We start from the raw sequence: 22,308 nt of genomic DNA on the forward strand, positions 1-22,308 counted from the left end.
CCTGTATGAATTTTTCCCAATTCAAATGAGATCAAGGTTCAATTATACAGAGACCTGAATCCAATGAGTGAGGAGAGTAAAAAACAGCTTAAGCAGGTGGGATTTTTTTGGCATTAACAGCTTTCTCTGTAGCCTTACTTCCATGAAGCTTTTCACCTGCTCTCTCAGTTCAGTGCTTTCATGTTTTTGAAATAGTTGCATGCTGTGTGCTCTATAGGATCAACAAACTATTTCTATAAAAATAAATTAACTTTTCCCAACATCATTTTCTGAAATCTCTGTGGGTGGGACTGTGTCAGAAGCAAAAGTACAAAACACTGTTATTACTGTTTCTTCCACTACTGAAGTCTAGTGGAAGTTTTATTATTTTAGACAATAATGTTTTTAATTGTATGTCACACTATTTGTGATACTAACAGACATTAATAGTAATATTGATGCTTGTGCTCCTGATACACTGCTTTCTAACAATATAAATCCATCTGTTAAAGGAGGCAGTGTTGTCTAGTGGCTAGAGCTGTAGACTGGGAGACTGAATTCTGTGTACATCTGTTTAGTTTTTTATTCTTCTGTTCCTGCTTTGGGACTTTATCTCAGAAGATAAACCATTTTATATTTATTGAGATCCCAATAGGAGACACCCTAACTTTAAGTGTGAGTTTGTCCCACTAAAGTCAATGGAAAACATTTCAGTAATTTCCTGAGCAAGGATGCTTCCCTGTATTGGGGCCTAAAATACATCAGAAATAATGTTCTGAAATATAAAAAATAGGAGATGAGGGGATTTCATTATTGACCTATTTGTAAACACTTCTTGTTTATGTAAGCAGAGATTTATCTGGAAAGTAAAAGATTATAACTAGGGTCCTACCAAATTCATGACTATGAAAAAACATGTAACAGACCATGAAATAAATCCCTCCCTTGTGAAATCTAGCTATGGGAGGAAGAGGGAGAGACAGGGTTGTGTGCCCCAGTCGGGAGCTTCTACCATTCCCCAAGCTCCAGCTGCTTGTCCCCAGGGTGGGGAGAGATGGGACTTACTTACTCTTCCCCTACACAACCGCTCTTAGGGGGAGATCAGACCCACCTCCAGGTACTGCGCCAGAGAAGGTTCCCGGAGGTGGAGGTAGGTCCAATCTCCCCAGTGCTGCTGGAAGCGCCCTAGCTGGGGACTCCTAACTGCTAGTCCTGGCCCAGTTGGGGAGGAAAAGGACTTGTTCTTCCCCTGCACAGCCACTCTCGGAGGGAGATCAGACCGATCTCCAAGTAACTCCCTCTGCTGCAGAAAGCTCCCGGGATGCTAAAGTAGAGCCACAGAAGGGAGGGTTACAATCCCACAATCCCCGTACAACAGGTTTTTAGACACCCACCCACAGCCCCTTTTTGGGTCAGGACACCCACAGTTATAACACCATTTCAGATGTAAACATCTGAAAATGTGAAATTGACTAATTTTCAAATCTTATGGCTGTGAAATTGACCAGAATGGACTCTGAATTTGGTATGGCCCTAATTATAAACACTTCAAAAATAAATTCCAGCAGGAAACAAAAGGGGGGAAGGAGCATCAGAAAGACGTTTAGGAGAATGTTTTTATTAAAATTGTATATATCTTTACATTTTATAAGTTCTACTTAGTATACAGTCTGTATATCATGAACAGGGGAGGCAGTCTTTGTAGCGGTTAAACCACAAGACTGGAAATCAGGAATCCTGGAATTTTTCAATGTTGGGTCTGCAAATGATTCACTAGCAGTGAAAATCACCTCTGTGCTAAAAGTCAAGAACTGAAGTAGGACTTAAATGGCTCTTGGAGCTTCTGATGGCCCTCTGCACGGTGGTGAATTTCACCCTATTTGACTTGAACACAAATATATAAATCTCCCTGTGTCTCTGTTTAAAAATGTCTGTAAAGCACTTTGCATTTATATAGCATATTTCTTTTATGTTTCTCCATTATTTTTGCCAGCATATTTTTTGAAAGATAGTAGGTAAACAAAAGTAAAAGGGGGGGGGGGGGGCGACTCTCCTGCCCCCCCCCCAAGCATTGAGTGTTTTTAGCGCTAAAAAATAAATCTTCAAAATAGGAACTATATAACACCAGGTGTTAATATCCTGAGAAATAGAGCAAAAACTCTGAATGAAAAAATGACCCAAATTCATCACTGGTATAATTTGTAGAAGTCAGGGGTGAACCTTTTGGAGTTAGGTATCTTTTGGAGTTGGGTTAGGGAGAGAGGAGGACCTTCATCATAACTAGAAGTCTACTGAAATCGCACATTTTTCGGGGGTTGGTCATGGCATGAATAGCAAATTTTGCAGATGTGAAATGCTATTTATGCCATGACCAATCCATGAAAAGTGTGAGATTTCTCCACAGTGTTTCCCAAACTGGGGTCCCTGACCCAAAAGGGGGTGGCGGTATTGCCACCTTTACTTCTCTGCTGCTGCTGCTGGTGGTGGCACTGCTTGTAGCTGGATAGCGGGAGCATGGCGGCTGTGCCTGGGCGCCCAGCTCTCAAGGCAGTGCTGCCACCAGCGGCAGAAAAGAAGTAAGGGTAGCATGGTATTGCCACCCTTTCTTCTGTGCTTCAGAGCTTGGTGGCTGGAGACCAGATTTCACAGGTGAAACCAGATTTCATGGTCCATGATGTGATTTTCATGGCCGGGAATTTGATAAGACCTCCTACTCGTAACTTTTCATCATGGATCTGCCACCTCTCACATAAAGAGTCACTGGGCAGAATGAGAATGAGAGAACAAGCACACTAGCAACAGAATGCCTCTACAGCCTAGTGGTAAGAGCACAGTCTCAGGATGTGGGAGATGCAGGGTCTACTGCAGCTCTGCTCCACTGACTCTATTTTTAAAAAGTAACAAGAGGGATTGAGGGTGCCCTACATCAGGCTATACCATAGGCTATTGCTTTCACCTGAGAGTTGGCAAATCCTTTCTTCTTGGCCGGTGCAGGGGGAACTTGATGCGAGGGAGGTTTACCCCATCCCTGCTGATTACCCTAAGCACTGGGATAAAAGTTGAGGGAGGTCCTCCTCCCACATGCCCCAGCTGTTTTGTGTGAACCACTGAGCATGACTAAGGGATAAGATTCCACACACACAGGTTAGGCAGCCGAATGCCTATCTTTCTTGGGTTGTGAACTGTTCTGGGGCTTTGGTGGGAGACAGGCATCTAGCAGCAGCACTGTGCATACCCTGAGGCAAAAACAAAGGATCCAAGGGAACTTTTTACTGAAAAAATGTAGGTGCCAAGTGAGTTCAGGTGCCTTTAGGGTTCAGCAGAATTTTCAGTAATTGAAGCCTGAAACTGGGACTTTGGTACCTATGTAACTTTGTGAATCCAGACCTCTAATCCTACACTGATGGGTTCCCTTATAAAATAATAGCATCAAATAAATGCCAAAATCAGTGGGTAACTCATATCAATCTGCCTTGTACGAAGGACTATAGAAGACAGTTACAAGAGTGAGTATGCAAGGTAAAGTGTGCTGTGCCATGCCAATTCCATACACAATTTTCACTTGTACTTCCCTCAAAGTTACTTCAACATTGAGTTACTTTACCACTTACACCCATACTGTCTGAGCATTTTTAACCTACCAATAAAGTCGGTACTCAGTTGAGCCCAATCTGGATTGATTTTTGTACTCTCACCAAGTTATCTTTGTGGCTCAACTACCATTTAATATTACAGTGCATGAAAAAAAAATCCTAGCAACATAATTTAACTATGTTAAGCTCTAGACTGGAAATGCTGAGTTGCTTAGTGAGGCGTTTCAGATACATATTCTCACTGCAACAAATGTAAAAACTATTATTTTACACTAGTATCTTGCATGCTTTTGATGCTAATAAAGAAATACAAAATAACTAAAAATGCTGCCAGCATGCTTCTGAAATTTTGCTGCTGCAGAAATGTCTTTCCCTGGGTTACGATTTAGGTTATAGCAGTAGTAATCTAGATCACAACTGGATCATTTTGCACTCTAAACCACCCTGGATTATTCATAGACTGCTATAAAAGGCCTTAATCTTTCATCTGTATTTATTACTTTGTAAAACATCAAGATCTTGCCCTCCTACATGGAAATGCCCTTACCATTTTCCAGGTGAAACTGAAATCCCTGGGTGGGGTGGCTTGAAGAAGGATAATGTAAGTAAGTACCCAGCCCCCTTCAAAAATTGTCTGCTGTTTCCTCTGCTTCAGGATCCTCTTTCTTCACTCTGCAGCAAGTGGTTTCCTCTCTTCTATTGTATCTTCCTGGGACCCCAGCCTTACATCAGTGGGAACTGTATCTTCCTGATACTTAAAGCTCTGCAAAGGGAGAGAGTATTTCAGTTTCAGAGGTGAAATTTACTACTAAAAGGCAATGTCCTAACAATCCACTTTCCTGTGCTTTTATATGGCCCCATTGGTCACTGAATAATGATCCCTGATGCTATAGACATTATTGGCTGAAGCCCCTTGAGATGAAATTGAACTCACTTCAGTAACATTACAGCCATGTAGGGGAAAGGCTGCATTTCTGCATGTTTACGAGTGCACTTCATAGGACGTTAAAGCCCCTAAAGCTGCCTTCACATTTAATAATGTGTTGCTCCCACACATCCCTGGAGAGGCAGTCACCAAGATTTGGGCTGATTTAGGTTCAGGAGGCAAACAAAGCAAAACCATAACAGTGACCTGAGGGGGAGATTTCTCCTACAACACTTGCAGCCCAGACTCCTGAACACTTCTCACAGGCTGGCTTAAGTTCACAAAAGTAAGACACAGGAGGGAAAGTGATTTGGCACAGCAATTGTGTGTGTTTGGAAGGGTTAGAGAGTAGCTCAATGGTGCCAGTGGCACTCACACCAGCTAAGGCTCTATCACATGGATGTAGGGTTCCAGGAGGTACTTCCAGTTTCTTTGGTTTAATGACTGAGATGCAAACTCCTGAAAAAGACACTGGGAGCTGAACCTAACCAGCAGAACACATTACTCAAGTGAGTGAAGGGGTGATAGCAACAACCCCCCAGTCAGAAAGGAGATGGGGTTTAGCCTGCTCTGGCTTTCTTGAATGCCCTCTTAGTGTACTGATCCCCACAAACAGCTTTGTGATCTGACCCCACCTAGATGTAGAAGTTTATCAAATGAATTTTGCTTGAGGCAACAGGAATTGTTTGTTCATTAAGGCATAGAGCAAACACAGGCAGTGAACTTCAGATCACAAACAAATGCATGGGGGGGGGGGGGGGGACGGGGCGCCTCTACCCATTAACAGCACATACTGCTTAGAATTTATGGTTTCCCTAGCAGTAGAACTCTTGAGGGAAAGAGAATAGAGAACACCACCATTTAAAGAGCTCCCCAACTCATTTTTAACCAGCTCTGGACCGCTCCCTAGGCAGAACCTGAAAAGGTGACATCTCAGTTTATATGCATCTCATTGTTTCTAGAAAGTGCATACCCATTTGGGACATCATGCTGTAGAGCACACAAGATGTTAATGTTATTGAAACACTACTTCAGATAGGTAGTCACTTAGACTAGAGATAGGGAAAAGATCAGTAAGTGTCAGTTATGTTTTAAAAATTATTTATTTCATTTCCACATGGATAATATATAGACTCAGGAAGATATAGAACCAGTGTGTACAGAATGTGTCACAATAGCAGACTAAAGATCATGCAGCACCTTTAGAAAAATTAAAATTCTGGAATATGTACAGTTAAGTGCCACACTGAGTATTTACAACACAGTAATTTACTGCAATTAGTCAATGAAAGTAGTTCCCTAAAGAAACAAATCTTGTACTCCAGCTTTAGGAGGGGGAAATAGAGTACTTAGTGTAATTTCTGAATCTGTACATCCTTAGAGATGAGCTTCCAACAAAAGGCACTGCTCAGAAAACCTCTCCAAAGTCCATCATATTTAGTGTCTTTGGCAGGTATGCAGCCTGGAAGAGTTGGTGGTTGCATAATCTCTTTGTAGTTGACAGGACAGACCTTCTCCACAATAGCATCGCTGGAAGATCTCCAGGCCATGAGACCCTTTCCTTCGATGTTTGGTGCATACTTGGCCTTCCTTAAGGACAGGTTTACAGATCTTGGACCAGAAGTGACGAGCACAGCACAGTCCAGCAGCACAGTCCGAAGAGCGGAGGCAGGTGGTACTTTCCTGACCTGTGAGAAAGTGATTAAAAAGCCTGTCATATGTTGTCTAGACGGCAGAAGTCCAAGAGCAGCGAGTTTAACAAGAGACTGTTTTATATGAGGCAGACTTTGTCTAGGGCTTGTCAGAAAGAAGTAGTCAAGGGGGGGACAGCTGCAGACTCACCACTTCCTGGGCTGGTATTTCTGGCCGACACTTCCAGGTGGACGTGCCTCAGTTAGAGCTCCTTTACAAAGGAGTTTAGTAGATTGCAGGAAAAGGGGAAGCCTTGATTGGGGTTTGGGGCTAACCACTCCATCTTGTTTACACATGCCACTCTCAGAGCCAACAGCCCCCCGACCCCTTACCTTTCAGCTGGTGCAGCCGGGAAGGGGATGTGGTCCTCTTGGGATGCATGTCTGGGATGCCATGCTCATGACTGAAGCTCTCAATGATGATCTCCTCCATCTCCCCGGGTGGGAAGTGCCCGTGCTCGGAGGGCACACACATCCCTGAGAGAGCAGACGGGGGCAGGAGTCAGCACAGCCTAGGTAACGCAGCAGGGACACAGCGCCGCGGCCACTCAACCACGGCGCGGCCAGGCAGGGCGCGCACAGACGCCCCCGGGGACCCCTCTGACCACAGCTATTGCACCTGCACAAGGCCGAGCCGAGGCCAGGCTTCTCCCCCAGCGCGCCCGAGGCCCACACCCCACCCCGCCAGCCGTCGCTCACCGTTGTTGCAGTAGTTGCCCGGGCAGCACATGGCGTCGCGCAAGCAGCGCTTCCGGCGTTTCCTGCAGGCGAGGCAGAGCTGCGGCGCGCCCACACCGCCGGCCCCGCGCGCGGCACTGGAGCAGAACTCGTCCGGGGCGCAGTCCTCGTCCTCGACGCACGTGTAGGGCTGCAAGGGGGAGACACAGCGCCAGTGAGCCGGCGGGCGGGCGGGAGCCGGGCTCAGCGCGCGGCGAGGAGAGGAGCTCCCGCCCCGCTCGGGCACGTACCTGCTGCTGGTGGTTGTCGACGGGTGGGTGCTTGTTGCCCCCCTCGAGCAAGGTCGAGTCTCCGGGCGCGGCGCTAACCGAGGAGCCCCCCGCGCTGCCGCCTGGCGGCAGGTTCTTGATGGCGTTGGAGTTGAGGAGGCTGGAGCCAAGCGCTGCATTCGCCGCCCCCGCCCAGGGGGAGCAGCACAGAGCGGCCGCCAGCGCCACACACATGCGGGCCGCTCCCTCCGCCCACAGCAGCATCTTCCGAGTGGCGGCGGCAGCAGCAGTAGCAAGGAGCGGCTTCAGCCCAGAGGTCGGGTCAGATCCGCCCCGCACGAGGTAACGGCCCCCGCAGAGCAGCGGGGCCCGCGCAGTAGCTATACTCCTAGTAGGCGGGTGGGGGCGCCGCTTGAGAGCGCAGCCGGGAGCGAGAACAGGCGCCTCGGGGTGGCGCCCGGGGTAGGGCAGGACAGGACAGGTCACGTCCCGTACACAGCCCGCGAGTGGTAGCTACCTGCCTGGCTGTTGCTGCCTTTATACTCCTGGGGCTGGTTCGTGGTCCCGCCCCTGGAAGGGGGGGAGGCGCCACAATCAAGGCTGGGATTTCAAAGAGACCCGGGGGTTTGCACTGCTGCCCCCCCACAAAGGCTCCCTGATTGGCCGCGCTCCAAAATGGGGATTTCGCAATCGCCGTGGCAATCATCAATGACTTCCCAGGCAGCTGCTGCTTCCACACGGCTCTTTGCGCCGGCTGCGAGCTCCGAGGAGCGGCTCCCGCTGAGCTGCGCTGCGGGCGCCGGGGGGGGGAGGGGGTGTTGCCTGTTCTGTGGGCATCACGTAGACTTGGTGAATTAAATCCCTCCTTTGTCTCGTGGGCGCTGGGTGCCGTCTGTGCACGGGACACTCGGCCCGATAAGCGTGACCCGGAACCCCGCGTTGGAATTTTGTGTATTCCGCGGGGAAGCCGAACATCAATGGGCGGGGGTAGGTGTGAGTGTGGCGTTGAACGCGGCGCAATCTTTTCCCCTGAGGGCGCTGTTTGATTTGGCGTTTTTCACTGTAAATAATCTACTTTGAACAGAACAAAACCCTTAATTTCCACATCAAACGATGCGTAAGAATGGCGGCCCACGCTTTCTAATTACCCTTTGACGGGATAGTTAGTTGGAGGGAGACTGGCATCTGTCAGGTGCAAATGCGCGCAGGGCGGGTGCAGCCTGTACAAATGTAGGCCGGCGAGGTAGCGTCTTAAACTGTCTAGTTAGTCCCCATAGAAAGAGGTTTATTTTAACTTCCTTCAGCGGTTTGTTTCCCTCAGTTGGCTGCATTCGCCCCCTCACTGTTATGGGCGACGCTGAGCAAACATACAACGGCGATCAAAGGCCGGTAACCGCCGGAAACAGCCAAATAATCATCTGGTCCAAGCCTCTCCCCCCCCCCCCCCAAAAAAAAAATCTAGGTTGATTAGCACATCGTGTTAAGGCGCTGCTGCCGGCGCCTCTGAGCTGTGACTTAGGCACTGGGTAGCGCTCACGGTTCATCACAGCGTGACATAACTGAAAGGGTTAGCCTGGCTCTGGAGTGCGGCGCGAAGTTACACAATAATCCTGTGCGCTAAAGAGGCGCCAGCGCCTCCTTCCTGGGGAGACTTGAATAGTAGCGCTCCAGTGCTTCCCCCTCGCTCCCGCGCTCTAGCCAGATGTTGACTAGCCGCATCAGTGCTACTACGATTGAGTCCGAATGTCATAGCGCTGGTTCCTGAGAGCCTGCCGCCTCTGGTTTTTGGCGGCGTTGTGCATTTAAAAGCCCTGGCGCTGTGAGGTTTCCACCTGCCAGGCAGGCTTTGAGCTACCAAAGAAGCCCGGCCCTTTCCGCGCTTATTGGGCTAGTAGTGCTGTTTGGTGCTTTACAACTACATTGCGTCAGCCCCGTGAGGAATACGCAAGCCATGGTCCCGCTTTGCAGCCTTTCCTCGCACGTTGACGTCAATGGACCTAGTCGGTGCTGCAGGGTTACTGCTGTCATTGAAAGCGGCAGGGCCGCGTGCTGTGAAGTTAAACTTTGCAGGAAAGCTCATCAATAGGAACGAATGAAAGGAAGGTTTGCAATAGCGAGTTAGGGCTTTTCCACGGGGAAGAGAACCGTCTTTGAACAGGCGGCCATGGCTGAGGAACAAAGTGGTGGTGTAGCTGTGTGGTGCCCCAGGATATCAGTGCTCTCGGGGGCGGGGAGGGGGTAATATTGCACAGGCAGAGCTCTTCGCCAGGGCTGGATATTTAGCTACCCATGCTGCAGGCTGAGTAGACTTTTATACTGGAGAGCATAGGGACTCCGTGGTGCTGAGGTCTGAAGAGCAAAGTGGGATGCTGGCTGTATAGGTTGGGGGGCTCCCACTACAGGACTCAGTTCATCGAGTGTTACCGGGATCCCGGTGTTTCGGTAGGACGCTTTAAAGCCGCAAACACTGAACTCAGTGCCCAAGCTCACACAGCGTTGTCACTGCATTCCCAGTTAGTCCCGGCCCTGGCTGCGCGCTCCTTTACGCTAAAGGGCGGGTCATCCCGCCGCTCTGCGCTCATAGCGCAGGGTTTCCCTGCCGCTAGTAATAAAAGCTTCGTGGAAGTGCCCGAGAGACTGGGGCCACCCTGCGGCGCTTCCCGTGACTGGCCCAGCGAAGCGCTCTAACAGCTGGCTCCAAATCAATCACGCCAGTCAGCGCCCGGTTCCCTAAAAGCAGCGCGAGCCGCTGCTCACGCTGTCCGGGGCGCGCTCCATTGCTAAAAGACGCCCTGGCCTTGCACGTCAGTAACATTTCCGCCTCGCGCTTCATTAAGCCGGAGCTGCGCCGGCCCGCACGTTGTGCAGCACTGCAGGGTGGGCGCCGTGCCAGCCCGCACGTTGCACACAGGCCGCCCCCCCTCCGGCCCCACTGCAAGGTGGCCGATGCGAGCGACTGGGCGGGGGACAATGAGCCCTGCCTTAACGCTGCACCCCACCCCCCGCCCAGGGACCGTGAGCGCGACGCCACCTAGTCGTGCCCACGGGCGTAGGCGGTTTGGGTCGCAGCCCTCACGGACTGGCCAGCGCGTCCCGCACGGGGCTGCGTCCGGCGCACTGGCTCGGAAGCTGACAGGGCTCAGCGCCGTCTCGGGGGCCGGGGCTGTGTTTGCTCAGCGTGTCAAACGAGCTTTGCCGAGAGCGCGCTTTGATGAGCGGCGATCAAAGGCGCCGGGCTCCCCAGGTCTTAATCAGCCGTGAGCCTGGCTGGCGGGGGCAACCCGGCCGTTTCGCAGCCGCTGCGCTCAGCACAGCCTTTGGGACGCGCCTGCCTCGCCGCAGATCCGTTCACACGGCAATGAGCGCTGCTGACAGTCCCCGGGCAAACAGCGCCACAGCCCTCTGCCTGCATGAGACGGGAGGGGGCGGCGTGGCATGCCGCTTTTCCTGGGCACTGACAGGCTGGCGGGGAACTGTGGAACGTAACGTGCTCGGCGCCCTCCTGTGGCCGTTCAGGATCAGCTTGCAAACCACCGGGGCGGCTGGTTTCTTTGGAAGCGATGCTCACACTGCGTTGATCAAGGTGTAGCAAACGCCAAATGCTAATCTTCCGCGCTTTAGTAAGAATGAAACGCTCACGTGGCAGGTGCCACACGGTTTTCACCTCAGCACGGCCAGCCCTGAAGGTTTTGTTTTTTTAAAACTTCAAACTGAAGCGCTTGCCTCTCTCACTGGTGCTAATAAACTAAAAGGTGCATCCTAGGGCCCAACCTCTTTTTTTTTTTTAAGTGGCGCATCAGGACGCGTGGCATGGTGTACGTGCCAGTGGGGCGGGGGGGGGGGGGTTGGTAGTATGACCTATCACTGGAGATGAATATTCCTTAGTGTGCGAAGAGGCATAATTGAGGCTGAGAAGGTGGCTGCAAAGCTATCTTTGAAGGCCTGTATAACACCAAAAATCAAGCCTAGAAATGCTCTGTGAGCTTTAGGCTATGAAACAGTGCTAGGTGACCAACAGGATATATTTGACATTTGGGGGGGGGGGGGGGGGGAGGGATTTGGTCTCAATCATTTGTATATGTGAGCAGTTTACAGGTACAACTATTTTTTGTTGCATGTCCCAGTCTATCAACTGTATGCTGCCCCTAGGCGCCTCAGCCTAGCTCATGCACCACCAATAATTAGCATGCTGTCATTGGAATTAGTTTGGCAGGGTGCGCTAGTATCACCTCTGCAGGGCACACGATAATAAGAGTAAACATTTATTTTGTTCCTGCAGTCAGCAGCTCATACACACAGAGGTCAGATTGGTTGAGTAAGGAATTAGTTATCAGGGAGGTGAAAGATTTGCCAATCGCCCCTCCCCACCTTTCAGAAAGAAACTGGAAACCAGCAGGGGGACTGGGTCAAATTGGTATGGTCCCTAAGCATACAGAAAATCTGTTCTCTAACCCCATGTGCTAAAGCAGTTGTGAGGGACTGTTCAAGCAGAGCCAGGGGGCTGGTCCAAAGGCGGGGGCTTTTGTTGGCTCCTCGGATGTCAGTGTATCAGCTGCCATGATACTACTTATTTGTGCGTGGCAAGACTGGTGTTCTCTTTCACAGCTCTCACTAGCCATGCCTTTGTCATTAAGCGTTTGGATTATGTGTACGACTTATGTAAAGGAGACGCTCAGCCTGCCTTTTAACTATGGGGTAAGTTTCAAGTAATTTTTTTGTGTGGATATCCTTAAACTCACATTTACTCTTTATGGCTGAAAGGTGCAACATGCTGGGCTCCATTTGTTGGAGGGGGCAGTGAAGGAACGATCTAAAGCGCCTCCCACAAAAACAGTGAGTGGGAGGTTCAAAAATGCTTTTAAAAATCCCACCCTATATATGGAAAATGAATCAATTAAATTTGAAGACATTTGCCAATGAATCAAATATGGCTCAAAAGTTCAGGATGGTCTGATGTTGAGTGAAGGCAAAAAATTATGTCACAAGCTCACCCAAAGGGCCCATCTGTACTAAAATTTGAGTATTAGCTCCCTTTGAAAGTATTTAAAACAACAGGAGGCAGGACTTAGGATCATAATATGTTTGTCAGACATTTCCACCTGATAGGCATGAGGAAAAAATAAATCTGATACTTTTGTTGAGGAAGTATGCAGACCATTATAAGAAACATGAAAATGGGCAACAAAAAAGATACTGCAACTGATTTCCTGGGACCCTCCATGTGTGCTCTTCACTGGAGGTTACTTGGGATTCCATGTGCCTAACAACAGGGAAACTTTATTAGCATAATTCGGTCCACTGGCAGCAAAGGAGAAAGCCTAATATAGCATCTGAGAACCACAAGGGCTTTATATATTTACTGTTTAATCTATAAACACTGTCTTGAGGATGGTAGCAATAATGTTATGGACCTAGCAATTATGGGCTCCATACTTCAGAACAGTACTGCACATGGTTTCTCCTGACACTAATGTTCAGTGACTAGTGAGTTTCTCCAGCGATTTGAAGGGTCAGGATCCTTGGAGGTTTTCATAAGCTTCGTATAATGGCAGCTTTCCTGAGGGAGAGACATGAAACTAGGTAGTGAAAGACCAGTTTCTGTAACTATTCCTCATAGGATATTTGTCTCCTCTATCGAGAATGAATTTCTCTCTGAGATCCTTTTTTTTTCCACATCAGCAGACAGACTGTAGAAGAGTAAAAAAAGTGCTTGCATTTGGGTGATGCAAGCAACTGATGACGTGTGAAGGTAAGAACAGATTTTCTTACTGAGAATATATTTTGCTTCTGAAACTTGGAAAACCATGTAATAACATTGCTCAAGAGTGGCATCTTTATTGTAATGCAAATCTATTAGGGCCTGACTCCACTCCTATTGAAGTCACCTGCTAAACTCCTCTTGACTTCATTTGAAGTAGGGTTGGGCTTTATTGTGGGAATCACTCCAAGCTACAAAAGGGACTGACATCTTTAATGTGATGCAGGCAGACGTCTATTAAAAGAGAATGATATATCACAGTGGTGGTGGGATAAAATGCATTAGTAGCTGTAGGCAGAGAGTGAAGGGGAGGCTCCAGCAAGGTCTTAATTTTCCTTCCACCTGACCAATTTGCTTAATTTGATCAGATTCCTCTGAACACACTCTGTATTAAAGGAAGTACAATTCATTCATTTTACGCATTTCTGTTACTAAGGTTAGATAAAAATATCATTAACTATCATTAGCATGAAAATATATTAAAAGATGGTTTTGAAAGTAAAATGAGGCAAAAAATACTGCACCGATATCAATGTCATCAAAGCTTTGCAGATCATAAATGCTCATTCCCTTAAGGCTTGGATGTTTGCTTCAAAAGATACAATCATTTAATTAGCACTACAGTACTGACCACCCACACACAATGTTAAAGATACTGTTCTTACCTTGTGCTAGGGTATTGTCAGATCTTATAAACAAAGCAGGATCAGGCCAGGTCAGTACTTGGCTGGATATCCTTCAAAGATCACCTCAGTGCAAGTGTTGCAGGAAGAGGTATAGGTAAGACACTTCTCTCTGAGTCAGTGATGAACCATTGTTGGAGCATGGCCGCTGTTTTTCAGATGAGATGTGAAACCATGATCCTTACATTGGTATAGTCATTAGAGAACCCCTGACTTCATGTTATTTTTAGATTAGATTAGATATATTTAGATTGGAATTGCTAATCTCATCCCTGGCCAAATTCCAAGTCTGGTAATTACATGGCGGCACCCTAAATTTTCTTTGTAATTTTCAACTGAATTCATCTTTACGCCATTTCCTAAATTGTTACTGTAAAAGCAGCTGCTGCATTCTATGTCAGATGTGACTGCACATCAGTATTGAGTGAAGTGATTCTGTATATGGTATCCATTTCCTAGTTTATAGAGCTGTTGTGGTATATTATTAATTTTGTCAATTACTTGTAGCTATTTACATAAAAAAGGCCAGAGTGAAAGACTGTCTACAAACTGCAACATTTGTAGTTACCAGATCGAGAAAATCAGTAATGATATTTTCCCAGTAATTCTATATATATGAAGTTTTGAGGTGGGCTTTCCTTAGAGGGACCTAGAGGGCAGTTTCTCTCACTCAGATCTTGATTTCACTTTCTTCCGTATATGCTTCTTCTAGGCAGATTCAGCAAAGCATTTAAGCATATACCTGACTTTTATTTCAATGAGATTTAGACAGAGGCTGAAATGATTTGCTCAATAGGTATAGGCACATGCTCCTGAAAAGCAGCTATTGCACACATTAAGCTTTTAGCACACAAACTCAGGATCTAATCTTGATATTTTACAAGATCCACATTTACTACTGCGATGACGAGATCAGGCAGTAACACCTCACATCCTGAGCATTGCATGTCACATTTTATTTACAAAGCTGTCTGGTGGTAGGTTTGAAGTGATCCACATATCCCTAGCATATTGTCCATGGTTCATCAGTCACTGAACCTAGACATGTACCTTAGGGGATAGCCATAACAGACTATCTTTTTTCATTTTCCTAGCACATATACTATTTATGGCCAAACAGTATCCTTTGTGATTCAGTTTACTTCTCTGAGAAGTAAATATGTATATTACATGCATGCTGAAAACAAATATATGTAGACATACATAGAAAAGAAGAGGTAGATTACAACCTCTAATTATTGTACACACAGATAAACAGATGGTACCCATAAATACATTTCAGTATGCAATCTAACATATCTTTGATATTCAAATGAAACATCCATCTACAGTTATCAGGAACATCTCACTTCGTTAGCTTAGTTATCTTGTATATATTTTAGAGACATACATGACTGCATTAAGAGTACTCAATCTAGAAGTACTTTCTAACCATTCTTAGATAATGGGTCATCATGTATCATCCTAAAAATAATAAAATATGATTAGATTCTGATTTGAAGTACAATTTGTACAAATCTAGAAATCTGACATTGAAGAACACATCAAAACAGTGTTCAAAAGTAATTATTTTTATTTCAATTCTATAAAGTATACAACAGGCACTCGGCAATTACAGCTGCAGGGAAAATACAGAGCAAAACAAAAGCAGTTAAGTTTATGAAAAAAAGTTCTTAAATCTACATCAAAAGAGTGCAACTGGTCAATGACCATTTGATGACAGACATTGTATTTTGACAAACAAAAAACTCTTTCATGTAGAATCTATTGTAAGAAGAAAACAAAGAAATATAGCCATTAGAATACAAAAGAAACAACCAGTGTAAAAACAGCATACATTGGAATAAGTATGGTAGGCAACTCTGAATGAAATTTCCCTTTGCTAGTAAAGCCTGAAACATTTGAGAAATTGTCAAAGTCTCAGTGCTATGTCTGTTTATGTAGAAGACAGTTACGGAAGAAGAGAACTAATAACACACTTTCAATATTTAGCTTTCTAGGTGTGTTGAGAGCTTGCCTCAGAAATGATTTGCATATACAAGAGCTCATATAAAGCACTGGTCCTGTTTTGTTGAGTGGTGCAACAAGATATTTCTTTTGTAGTCATTGGTTTCACGTTGAGATGTGATTTTGTTTGGTGTAAATTACAGTTAATTGCTAATCATTTTTCTGTGTGGAACATTTGTAATGGAGTTTATAAAATATGATATGTTAGAACTTTACTGCACTATAGTTTAAATCTGCACAGCTTAGCAAAACAGGAATACCTGTATACAGACTGATAGTATGTCATATATTAATTTGACCTGCACGTACATTTATACATTTCACAGAAATGACGCTGTATCTCATTAACAGATTCACAGCTCCGGTACATTTAACAGAAATAAGAGAACAATTTCATCATTTCTGTAATTCATCAATATTATATAATAAAGGCTTATAAATTGTTAGCAGAAAGAACTGTAAAACGCAGCAAGCTAAGAAAGGACAACATTTTGAGGTGTGTTTGTCTTTGTCATGCAGCATAACACCAAATTTGTATTTTTATAGGATGCCATGAATTTAAGGCACTTGCAACAATGCCAAATAGCTAGGTCATGTTCTAAACTATGGGACAGATGAATAAGAGTACAGTTGACAAAGGTCAATAATACTGACAATTATGACATTAATTCAAGTCTACTTTGATCTAAAAACACATAAGAAAAATGAGCTAATAATGCCATGAAACTCTAAATAAAAAGTTATATGTGTACCACAAAGTATCAACACAAAAATATCTATTTACATAAATATTTGCTTGTGGTCCTATTGTTAAATAATAGTTTTATGTATAATGCAGCAGTGTAATGAGTTACAGATCATCTGTATCTTATGAACCCAATCCTAACACACTTGTTTTAAATATGGTAGCTGATTTCTCCTTATGTAAATACATCATCTTTCCATATATTATAAAGGAGGCATAAAGAATAAAATACAGTAAGTAGAAACACAGATGCAATCAATTGATGTGAATGTATATATGTAAATCAAGTATATTAATTATAAATGAAGGAGTGATTCATATACACATGGTAATTTAAGTTATCTAAAATATACTTGATAAAGAAGTTGAATGAAGATTTATATCAAAATAAATTTGTATTTATACACTGCATGCCACATGATTCAGATATTGTATGTAGCACAAGGACAAAACAGAAAGGAACAAACAAAAGTAATTGATAAGCTCATTTTGAAACATTCTTCCTGTAATGTTTTCAGTTCACCCAAAAAATATTGTGATGCTCTTTTCTCTTGGCAATTCTTCAGTTTATTGTAACTGATAGTTGAATCCCAAGTACTCATACCCTAATAACTATTTGGAATTGAGACAAATGATATAGTTTAACAAGAAAGTCAGTTAACAAATCAAACAAGTTTCACTGTCCAATATAGCCACATCACTCCATGTCAGAAAATGGGGGGCGGGGGGATCCAGCTTTAATGCAGAAATAAAATGAATACATTTTTCTTTTTTACTAAGATGACTATGTCATTGTTTTAGCCCTAGTATCTAGTGTCTGCTTTCAGACAGTATTTTAAATCCCTAAGTTAAATGTTTAAAATTAAGTATATGCTATACTTGTATATAAGTAGTTCCTGGTAGATGCAATTATTATTAATTTTTTATGATTGCTTCAAAGTGTACAAATTTTAATGCAATGCCACACATGATTAATGAATAGCAGAAGTAATCTGCAATTATGTTGTGCTGATGATGTTGCCTCATCTTGCAACTGTAAAAATCAGTGAACTAGACTTTTAAAAGGGGCCTCTGCAGTAAGTGAGGCTTTCTAGTCTGCTGGCAAATTGTAGACATGATGTTGATATATTTGTTATTCTACTTAATTGACAATGTTATCTTTAAAATGCTCTATTAAACCAACATATGTCCTTATGAATATGAAAACTTGCTAAAATGTATTCATGGTAGGCATTCCATTACTGATAATCCCATTGTTTGCTTCTCCTGTATTTACAGGTAAAGACAAAAATGCTTAATTAACCACAAAATCTTCAATGGGGGCTTCTCCTGTTGAAGTCAGTGGTGAAACACCCTTAGATTTCAATGGGATAAGATCAGATCATACATTGCTGTGCTTTGCGGTAACAGTTAGCAGATGTTAGTTTTTTGTGGTGACCACTGTGAGTGTCCTAATACATTAGCATTTTAATGGCATACATGATTTGTCACAGTGGTATTGGGATTATCATACTCTTCCCCTAAATTTAGAACAGAAGATATCCATAATAACCATGTGGTAGCAAATGTTGACCTTTTAATGGCATATATATAATAGAACACAACAAATTAAGTCACATATCTTGACTCTATAACATAGTATAATCAGACATGGAGGTCCTGATAAAATCTATGACAATCTCTGAAAACTAAGGCCTCTTATAGGTGTAAGGGGATAAACTGACATTCAGTCTAACACATCTCTGATTAGTCGGTAAATAAGGTTTGTATTTTTTCTCACACCCATGTAAATCAGGAGTGACTCCATTGACATCCTTGAGTTACAGTGGTGTAAGAACAGTGGAAATGAGAAGAGGATTCAGGCCTACAGTATTCTTTTCCCCTCTCTTTCTTATAGCAGTTTGTGGTGGCTTATCTCTATAGCCATCACAGCACCTCACTATAATCACTGAGGTGTCTGTGTACTGCAAATATGCATGCCAGGAGATCAGACAAATATCATGGATCTGTGCTGCTCTCACATTAATTTTCCACTTATGCAGTGTGCCATCAGAATCCCACCCATTATTCCAGACTGATGATTAGGATTCATTGTTATAATACTGTGTATTGACCAAAAATGTTTGTTTAGTTACAGTTTGAAATATAATGATAAAAATATAGCCAGGTAATCTGCAATCTGCCCCTCGGTACTGATATATTTTTAAAGAAGCAGAAAAAGCAAGAATACTATGATGGCTCCCAAATACTACAGAATAAAAGAGAAGATGAAAATGTGGAGACTTAAAGAGCATCACTAAAAATGATGTCTCTTGCTACATATCTCTGAAATGCTTGTTGATTGCTGAACATTCACAGATGAAAGACGTATATAGCACCTATACAGTACGTTACGGGTCTTAGATATTCCTCCTTGGGTTCTAAAGGTAAGAGTTATTTTAAGATCAGTTTTTATTTCTAATAGATAATTAATAAGACCAGTTGGTTGCTGTCATTCTATTTCTAGGACCGTTATTTAAGCACAATTTTTTTATATGTAAAATGAATTATGATTTTTTCATGCAAATATGTATCTGTACCAAAAGAAAAAAAAAAAGATGTTAGTTATATCATGTTCTCAGTTGTATGTGAGAACCGACCCATACCTGCCTTAACAGTTTTCAACAGAATCTGTAGCAGTTGTGCTTTTGTTATCAGTTTAAAAAAATCTGTCAGAAAGAAAAAGGAAAGGTAACATTCAGTCTTGTCATGAATGCTGCTTGAAAAAAAGGACAACTTTTAGCACTGCTTTGACATGAACTCATTGACCAATAGTTTTGTGGTCCTCCTTTGTATTCACACTGGCCTGCAGTAAAAGACCCTACAAACTCGCTTTGAAGTATGGGGGTACCCCAAGTTCTGTACCATAGATAACTACAGTACATAATAAATTATTGTTTGATCCTACTGATAATTTTAGCTGTAAAGTACTAGCTTTAAGTGTATCTTACACTATTATCTTTCAAATTATAATTAGAGCATAGCAAGATATTTGCAGTGATAGAAAACATATTTCTTTACTGGTGAAAAGGCTTTGCTTCAGGACCACCATGTCAACTGCTATTTTAAGTTCAAACATAAAACATGTGAAGAGCACTATTGTCATCTAAGCAATAAGTCCTAATGCCACTGTAGTTACTGTAGCAGCATCAATCAAGGCATCATGGTGACCCCGAGCACTAATCCTCCCCAGTTCCTTCAGTTTTGCTGGCAGCCATGTCTCAGGAAGCTGTCTTCAGCAAGGCAGAAGCAGGTAAGAGAAATACATTAAAAGTCTATATCCCATCCTGAGTTGTCATCAGGTGGTGGTTCATCACTGTCCTCAGGGAAACTGTCGAAATTGCTTGTGTCTGTCGGAGATGCAACCTGTGAAATGATCAGTTAATGTGTTTGCATTACTTGCTTTTGATTTTAACAAAAACTATGTTTTGGTCCTTTAGAAAGACCATTCTTCCAATCTCAAAACAATGCTCTTTCAACATCATTTACTAACCTAAAATATTTTATCTAATGAAAAGCTCACAAGTTTAAATATGACTAGTAAAACCTTTCAAAGAAAAAAGGAGAGCAAATACATTTGTCCCTTGGCAATATTGTCATCTTAATGCTTAGGCTATTTAGGGTGGGTTTTTTTTTTAAATGTATAAAAAAATTAAAATGACTATGCTGGGCTCTATGTGCATTTGATGTAATTAAAAAACTACGGTGATGACAAAAAAAAAGAAAAAAAAGAAAAAAAAAGTCCCACCCCAACAGTTTCCTCAAATCATGAAAATAACCAAAGATATACCATCAAATCATACCCCCACAGTACCCCACCACACCCCAAAACACCAACTATCATCATTCTCCTCCCATACAAAAAGATGTAAAAAGATGGACCTTGCAGCATACCCTGTAGGTCAACAGACAGGCCAATTTTAAACTACAGAGGGCTGTGAATTATAAAGCTGAGGGCCCACCACAAAAGTTCACAATGACAGCTGCCTTTCTTTTATAGGAAAAAAGTGCCAGTTCAAATGACATTTGTTGACGTCCCTGTGCTGCCCTGCTCTTTGGGTGAACGGAATAGCAAAGTGCAATTAAATAAGATTGTTAAATTTCACTCTGATGCTGATGTTGCTGTAGGTGAACAATGGGGAAAGGATTAAGTTGAGTATTCAGTTTCCTTGCAGACTCTGTAGGTAAAGAGCTCCCAGAAGGACATCAGCCTAAGAGCTGTGCTGCAAAAGGAAACTAACTAGTATTGTAGCCTGTTACTTCTGGAGTCCATTTCCCATTAACTGTAACTGACTTGTCTGCAAACTCTTTATACAGGACATGATGGCTGAAAAGAGAGGCACAAAGAGGGATGGAAGGGGAAATAGTGCATAGAGAAAAGCTAGCACAAGAAGAGAAGAGAAAATAGGAAGCAAAAAGGACAGCACAGAGAGGGAAGATGAAAAAAGACAGCAAATGCGGAGAGACCAAAAACTAAGAGAAAGAGGACTCAGTAGTTACATGCTCACCCCACTTCAACTGCTGGGAAGAACATTTCATCACAGGGCCTCCTGATGAAGACTCAGCCACAAGACAAAATGTATTTAACATTTAATAAAAGAAAATCTGTCTTCAGTGACCTTTTTTTTTTTTTAAACTGGTCTTTGGCAAGTATCTTCAGACAAATTTTTCTGTGTGTTACTGTTACCTTTACTAAGGTATAGGTATACTGGAACTTTACACAAGCGATACAAATCAAACCATTCCTGATTGACTAGCAAGGACAGAAGTAAGAAGTTTACTTACACTTGGTATTATAGGAGGCGTCAATGTACCTTTTCTTAACCCTTCCCAGTTAAAGCCCTCAAACCATCTAGAATGTTAGGACAAATCAAGATGTTAGATATACAGCTCAAAAGTCACTGTAACACACAAAACGGAATTAAAATTACTTAAAACAGATTTTTAATTCCTGTAGGCACTTTCTTCAATTTATAGTCATCATTATATTTCTGTTGATCTTATGAAATACATTGTTTAAGTTTTTTTTTTAAATCAAATTGAAGTATGTTCAGAAATCTCATGGTGATATCAAGAGTGATGTAAGCTACACATGATTAGAAAATGGCACTAGATGACATCTTCCTGACTGCTAAGGGTGTAGCCGAGTCAGTCTTCACTACAGCTGTCCTGACAGCTTCTTACCTCCTACAGGGTCTTTGTGGGTCCCACATTCCCAAGACTCTTTATTCAGATCCTCTGGGCCAGATTATAGCTCAGGCTGCTTGCCTGCACAGGATTATAAAGGAGAGTAGCACTGCCCCCCATGCCTGTGTGTGGCCTCCACAGACCTTGGGTCCAGCTGGGCAGGAGCAAAGTGTTGCTCAAACAGTTAAGCAGTGAGTGGCTAGAGCCGTGGCTTCACCACCCAAAATACTGGCCAGCACAGCTGAGCTGATTGAGGTGTGGGAGAACCTGCTCTTGGAGTAAGGAGGAAGCAGTGAAGGAATCATACCACTTATACAGGGCAGAGTGGAAAGGCAAAATCTTTCCCTCCAGTAGGTGCCAGGCACTCGGTGCTCTGTTTTACCAGCTATTTATATGTCAAGTGGAGTGGTGATGGCGCCTGTCACTTAACTACTGACACCAAGCAGAGCAAGTGAAATACCAATCAAAGGCTCTATACTATCAGTTCCAATGGAATGGGATCAGCAGGAACTGTAGTCTTAACCCCAGGGGCAGAGGCACAGTTAAAACCCAAAAGATGACTTTGGAAACTGGTGGCATATGCAAATGGGTTAAAATAGATGGTGACTAATTTTCCATATTGCAAAATGTCATTTGGATGTAAATAACATACCACCCTATTTGCCATCTAAGGAAGGATAGAATAGAGTCTAGAATATGAAAGAACTGCTGACAATGTAAAATAACCTAACATCCAAAGTACAAGTTAGAAGAG

The 22,308-nt window shown here is 43.6% G+C and overlaps 2 protein-coding genes and 1 long non-coding RNA gene across 6 annotated transcripts in view; 1 reads left to right on the forward strand and 2 right to left on the reverse strand.

The window, feature by feature from the left end:
• Positions 1 to 5,581: 5,581 nt before the first annotated feature.
• DKK1 (dickkopf WNT signaling pathway inhibitor 1) lies at positions 5,582 to 7,642 on the reverse strand. The gene is made up of 4 exons (XM_067552765.1): positions 7,157 to 7,642; positions 6,888 to 7,056; positions 6,522 to 6,665; positions 5,582 to 6,185 (listed from the first exon to the last, which is right to left on the reverse strand). The coding sequence occupies exons 1-4, from the start codon at positions 7,397 to 7,399 to the stop codon at positions 5,935 to 5,937; spliced, it is 807 nt and encodes a 268-aa protein (XP_067408866.1). The 5' UTR covers positions 7,400 to 7,642; the 3' UTR covers positions 5,582 to 5,934.
• A 10,983-nt stretch (positions 7,643 to 18,625) lies between these two features.
• Positions 18,626 to 21,869, forward strand: LOC137156110 (uncharacterized). Its single transcript, XR_010920668.1, has 3 exons — positions 18,626 to 18,754; positions 19,570 to 19,620; positions 20,685 to 21,869. It is a non-coding gene; the product is annotated as an uncharacterized lncRNA (long non-coding RNA).
• Positions 18,742 to 22,308, reverse strand: part of PRKG1 (protein kinase cGMP-dependent 1) — an 819,482-nt gene continuing 815,915 nt past the window's right edge. For all 4 annotated transcript variants that reach the window (XM_067552762.1, XM_067552761.1, XM_067552763.1 and 1 more), the window contains 2 exons: positions 21,153 to 21,219; positions 18,742 to 19,733 (listed from right to left, as the gene is read on the reverse strand). In XM_067552762.1, the coding sequence (XP_067408863.1) occupies positions 19,635 to 19,733; positions 21,153 to 21,219 (166 nt within the window). In that variant the 3' untranslated portion in view covers positions 18,742 to 19,634. The remainder of the gene's footprint in view (positions 19,734 to 21,152; positions 21,220 to 22,308) is intronic.

Source organism: Emydura macquarii, unplaced genomic scaffold (assembly GCF_026122565.2).
Source record: "Emydura macquarii macquarii isolate MOO-44397 ecotype Brisbane River unplaced genomic scaffold, CSIRO-AGI_Emac_v2 contig_1390, whole genome shotgun sequence".
Classification (NCBI taxonomy): domain Eukaryota; kingdom Metazoa; phylum Chordata; order Testudines; family Chelidae; genus Emydura; species Emydura macquarii.

Excerpts from the sequence above, each read along its gene's own strand:
- DKK1 (XM_067552765.1), bottom strand. The coding sequence starts at position 7,399 with ATGCTGCTGTGGGCGGAGGGAGCGGCCCGCATGTGTGTGGCGCTGGCG. Across the intron at positions 6,666-6,887 it reads GGGCAACTACTGCAACAACG|GGATGTGTGTGCCCTCCGAG; the intron begins GTGAGCGACGGC and ends CTGCTCTCTCAG. Across the intron at positions 6,186-6,521 it reads CCGGCTGCACCAGCTGAAAG|GTCAGGAAAGTACCACCTGC; the intron begins GTAAGGGGTCGG and ends ACTTTCTCACAG.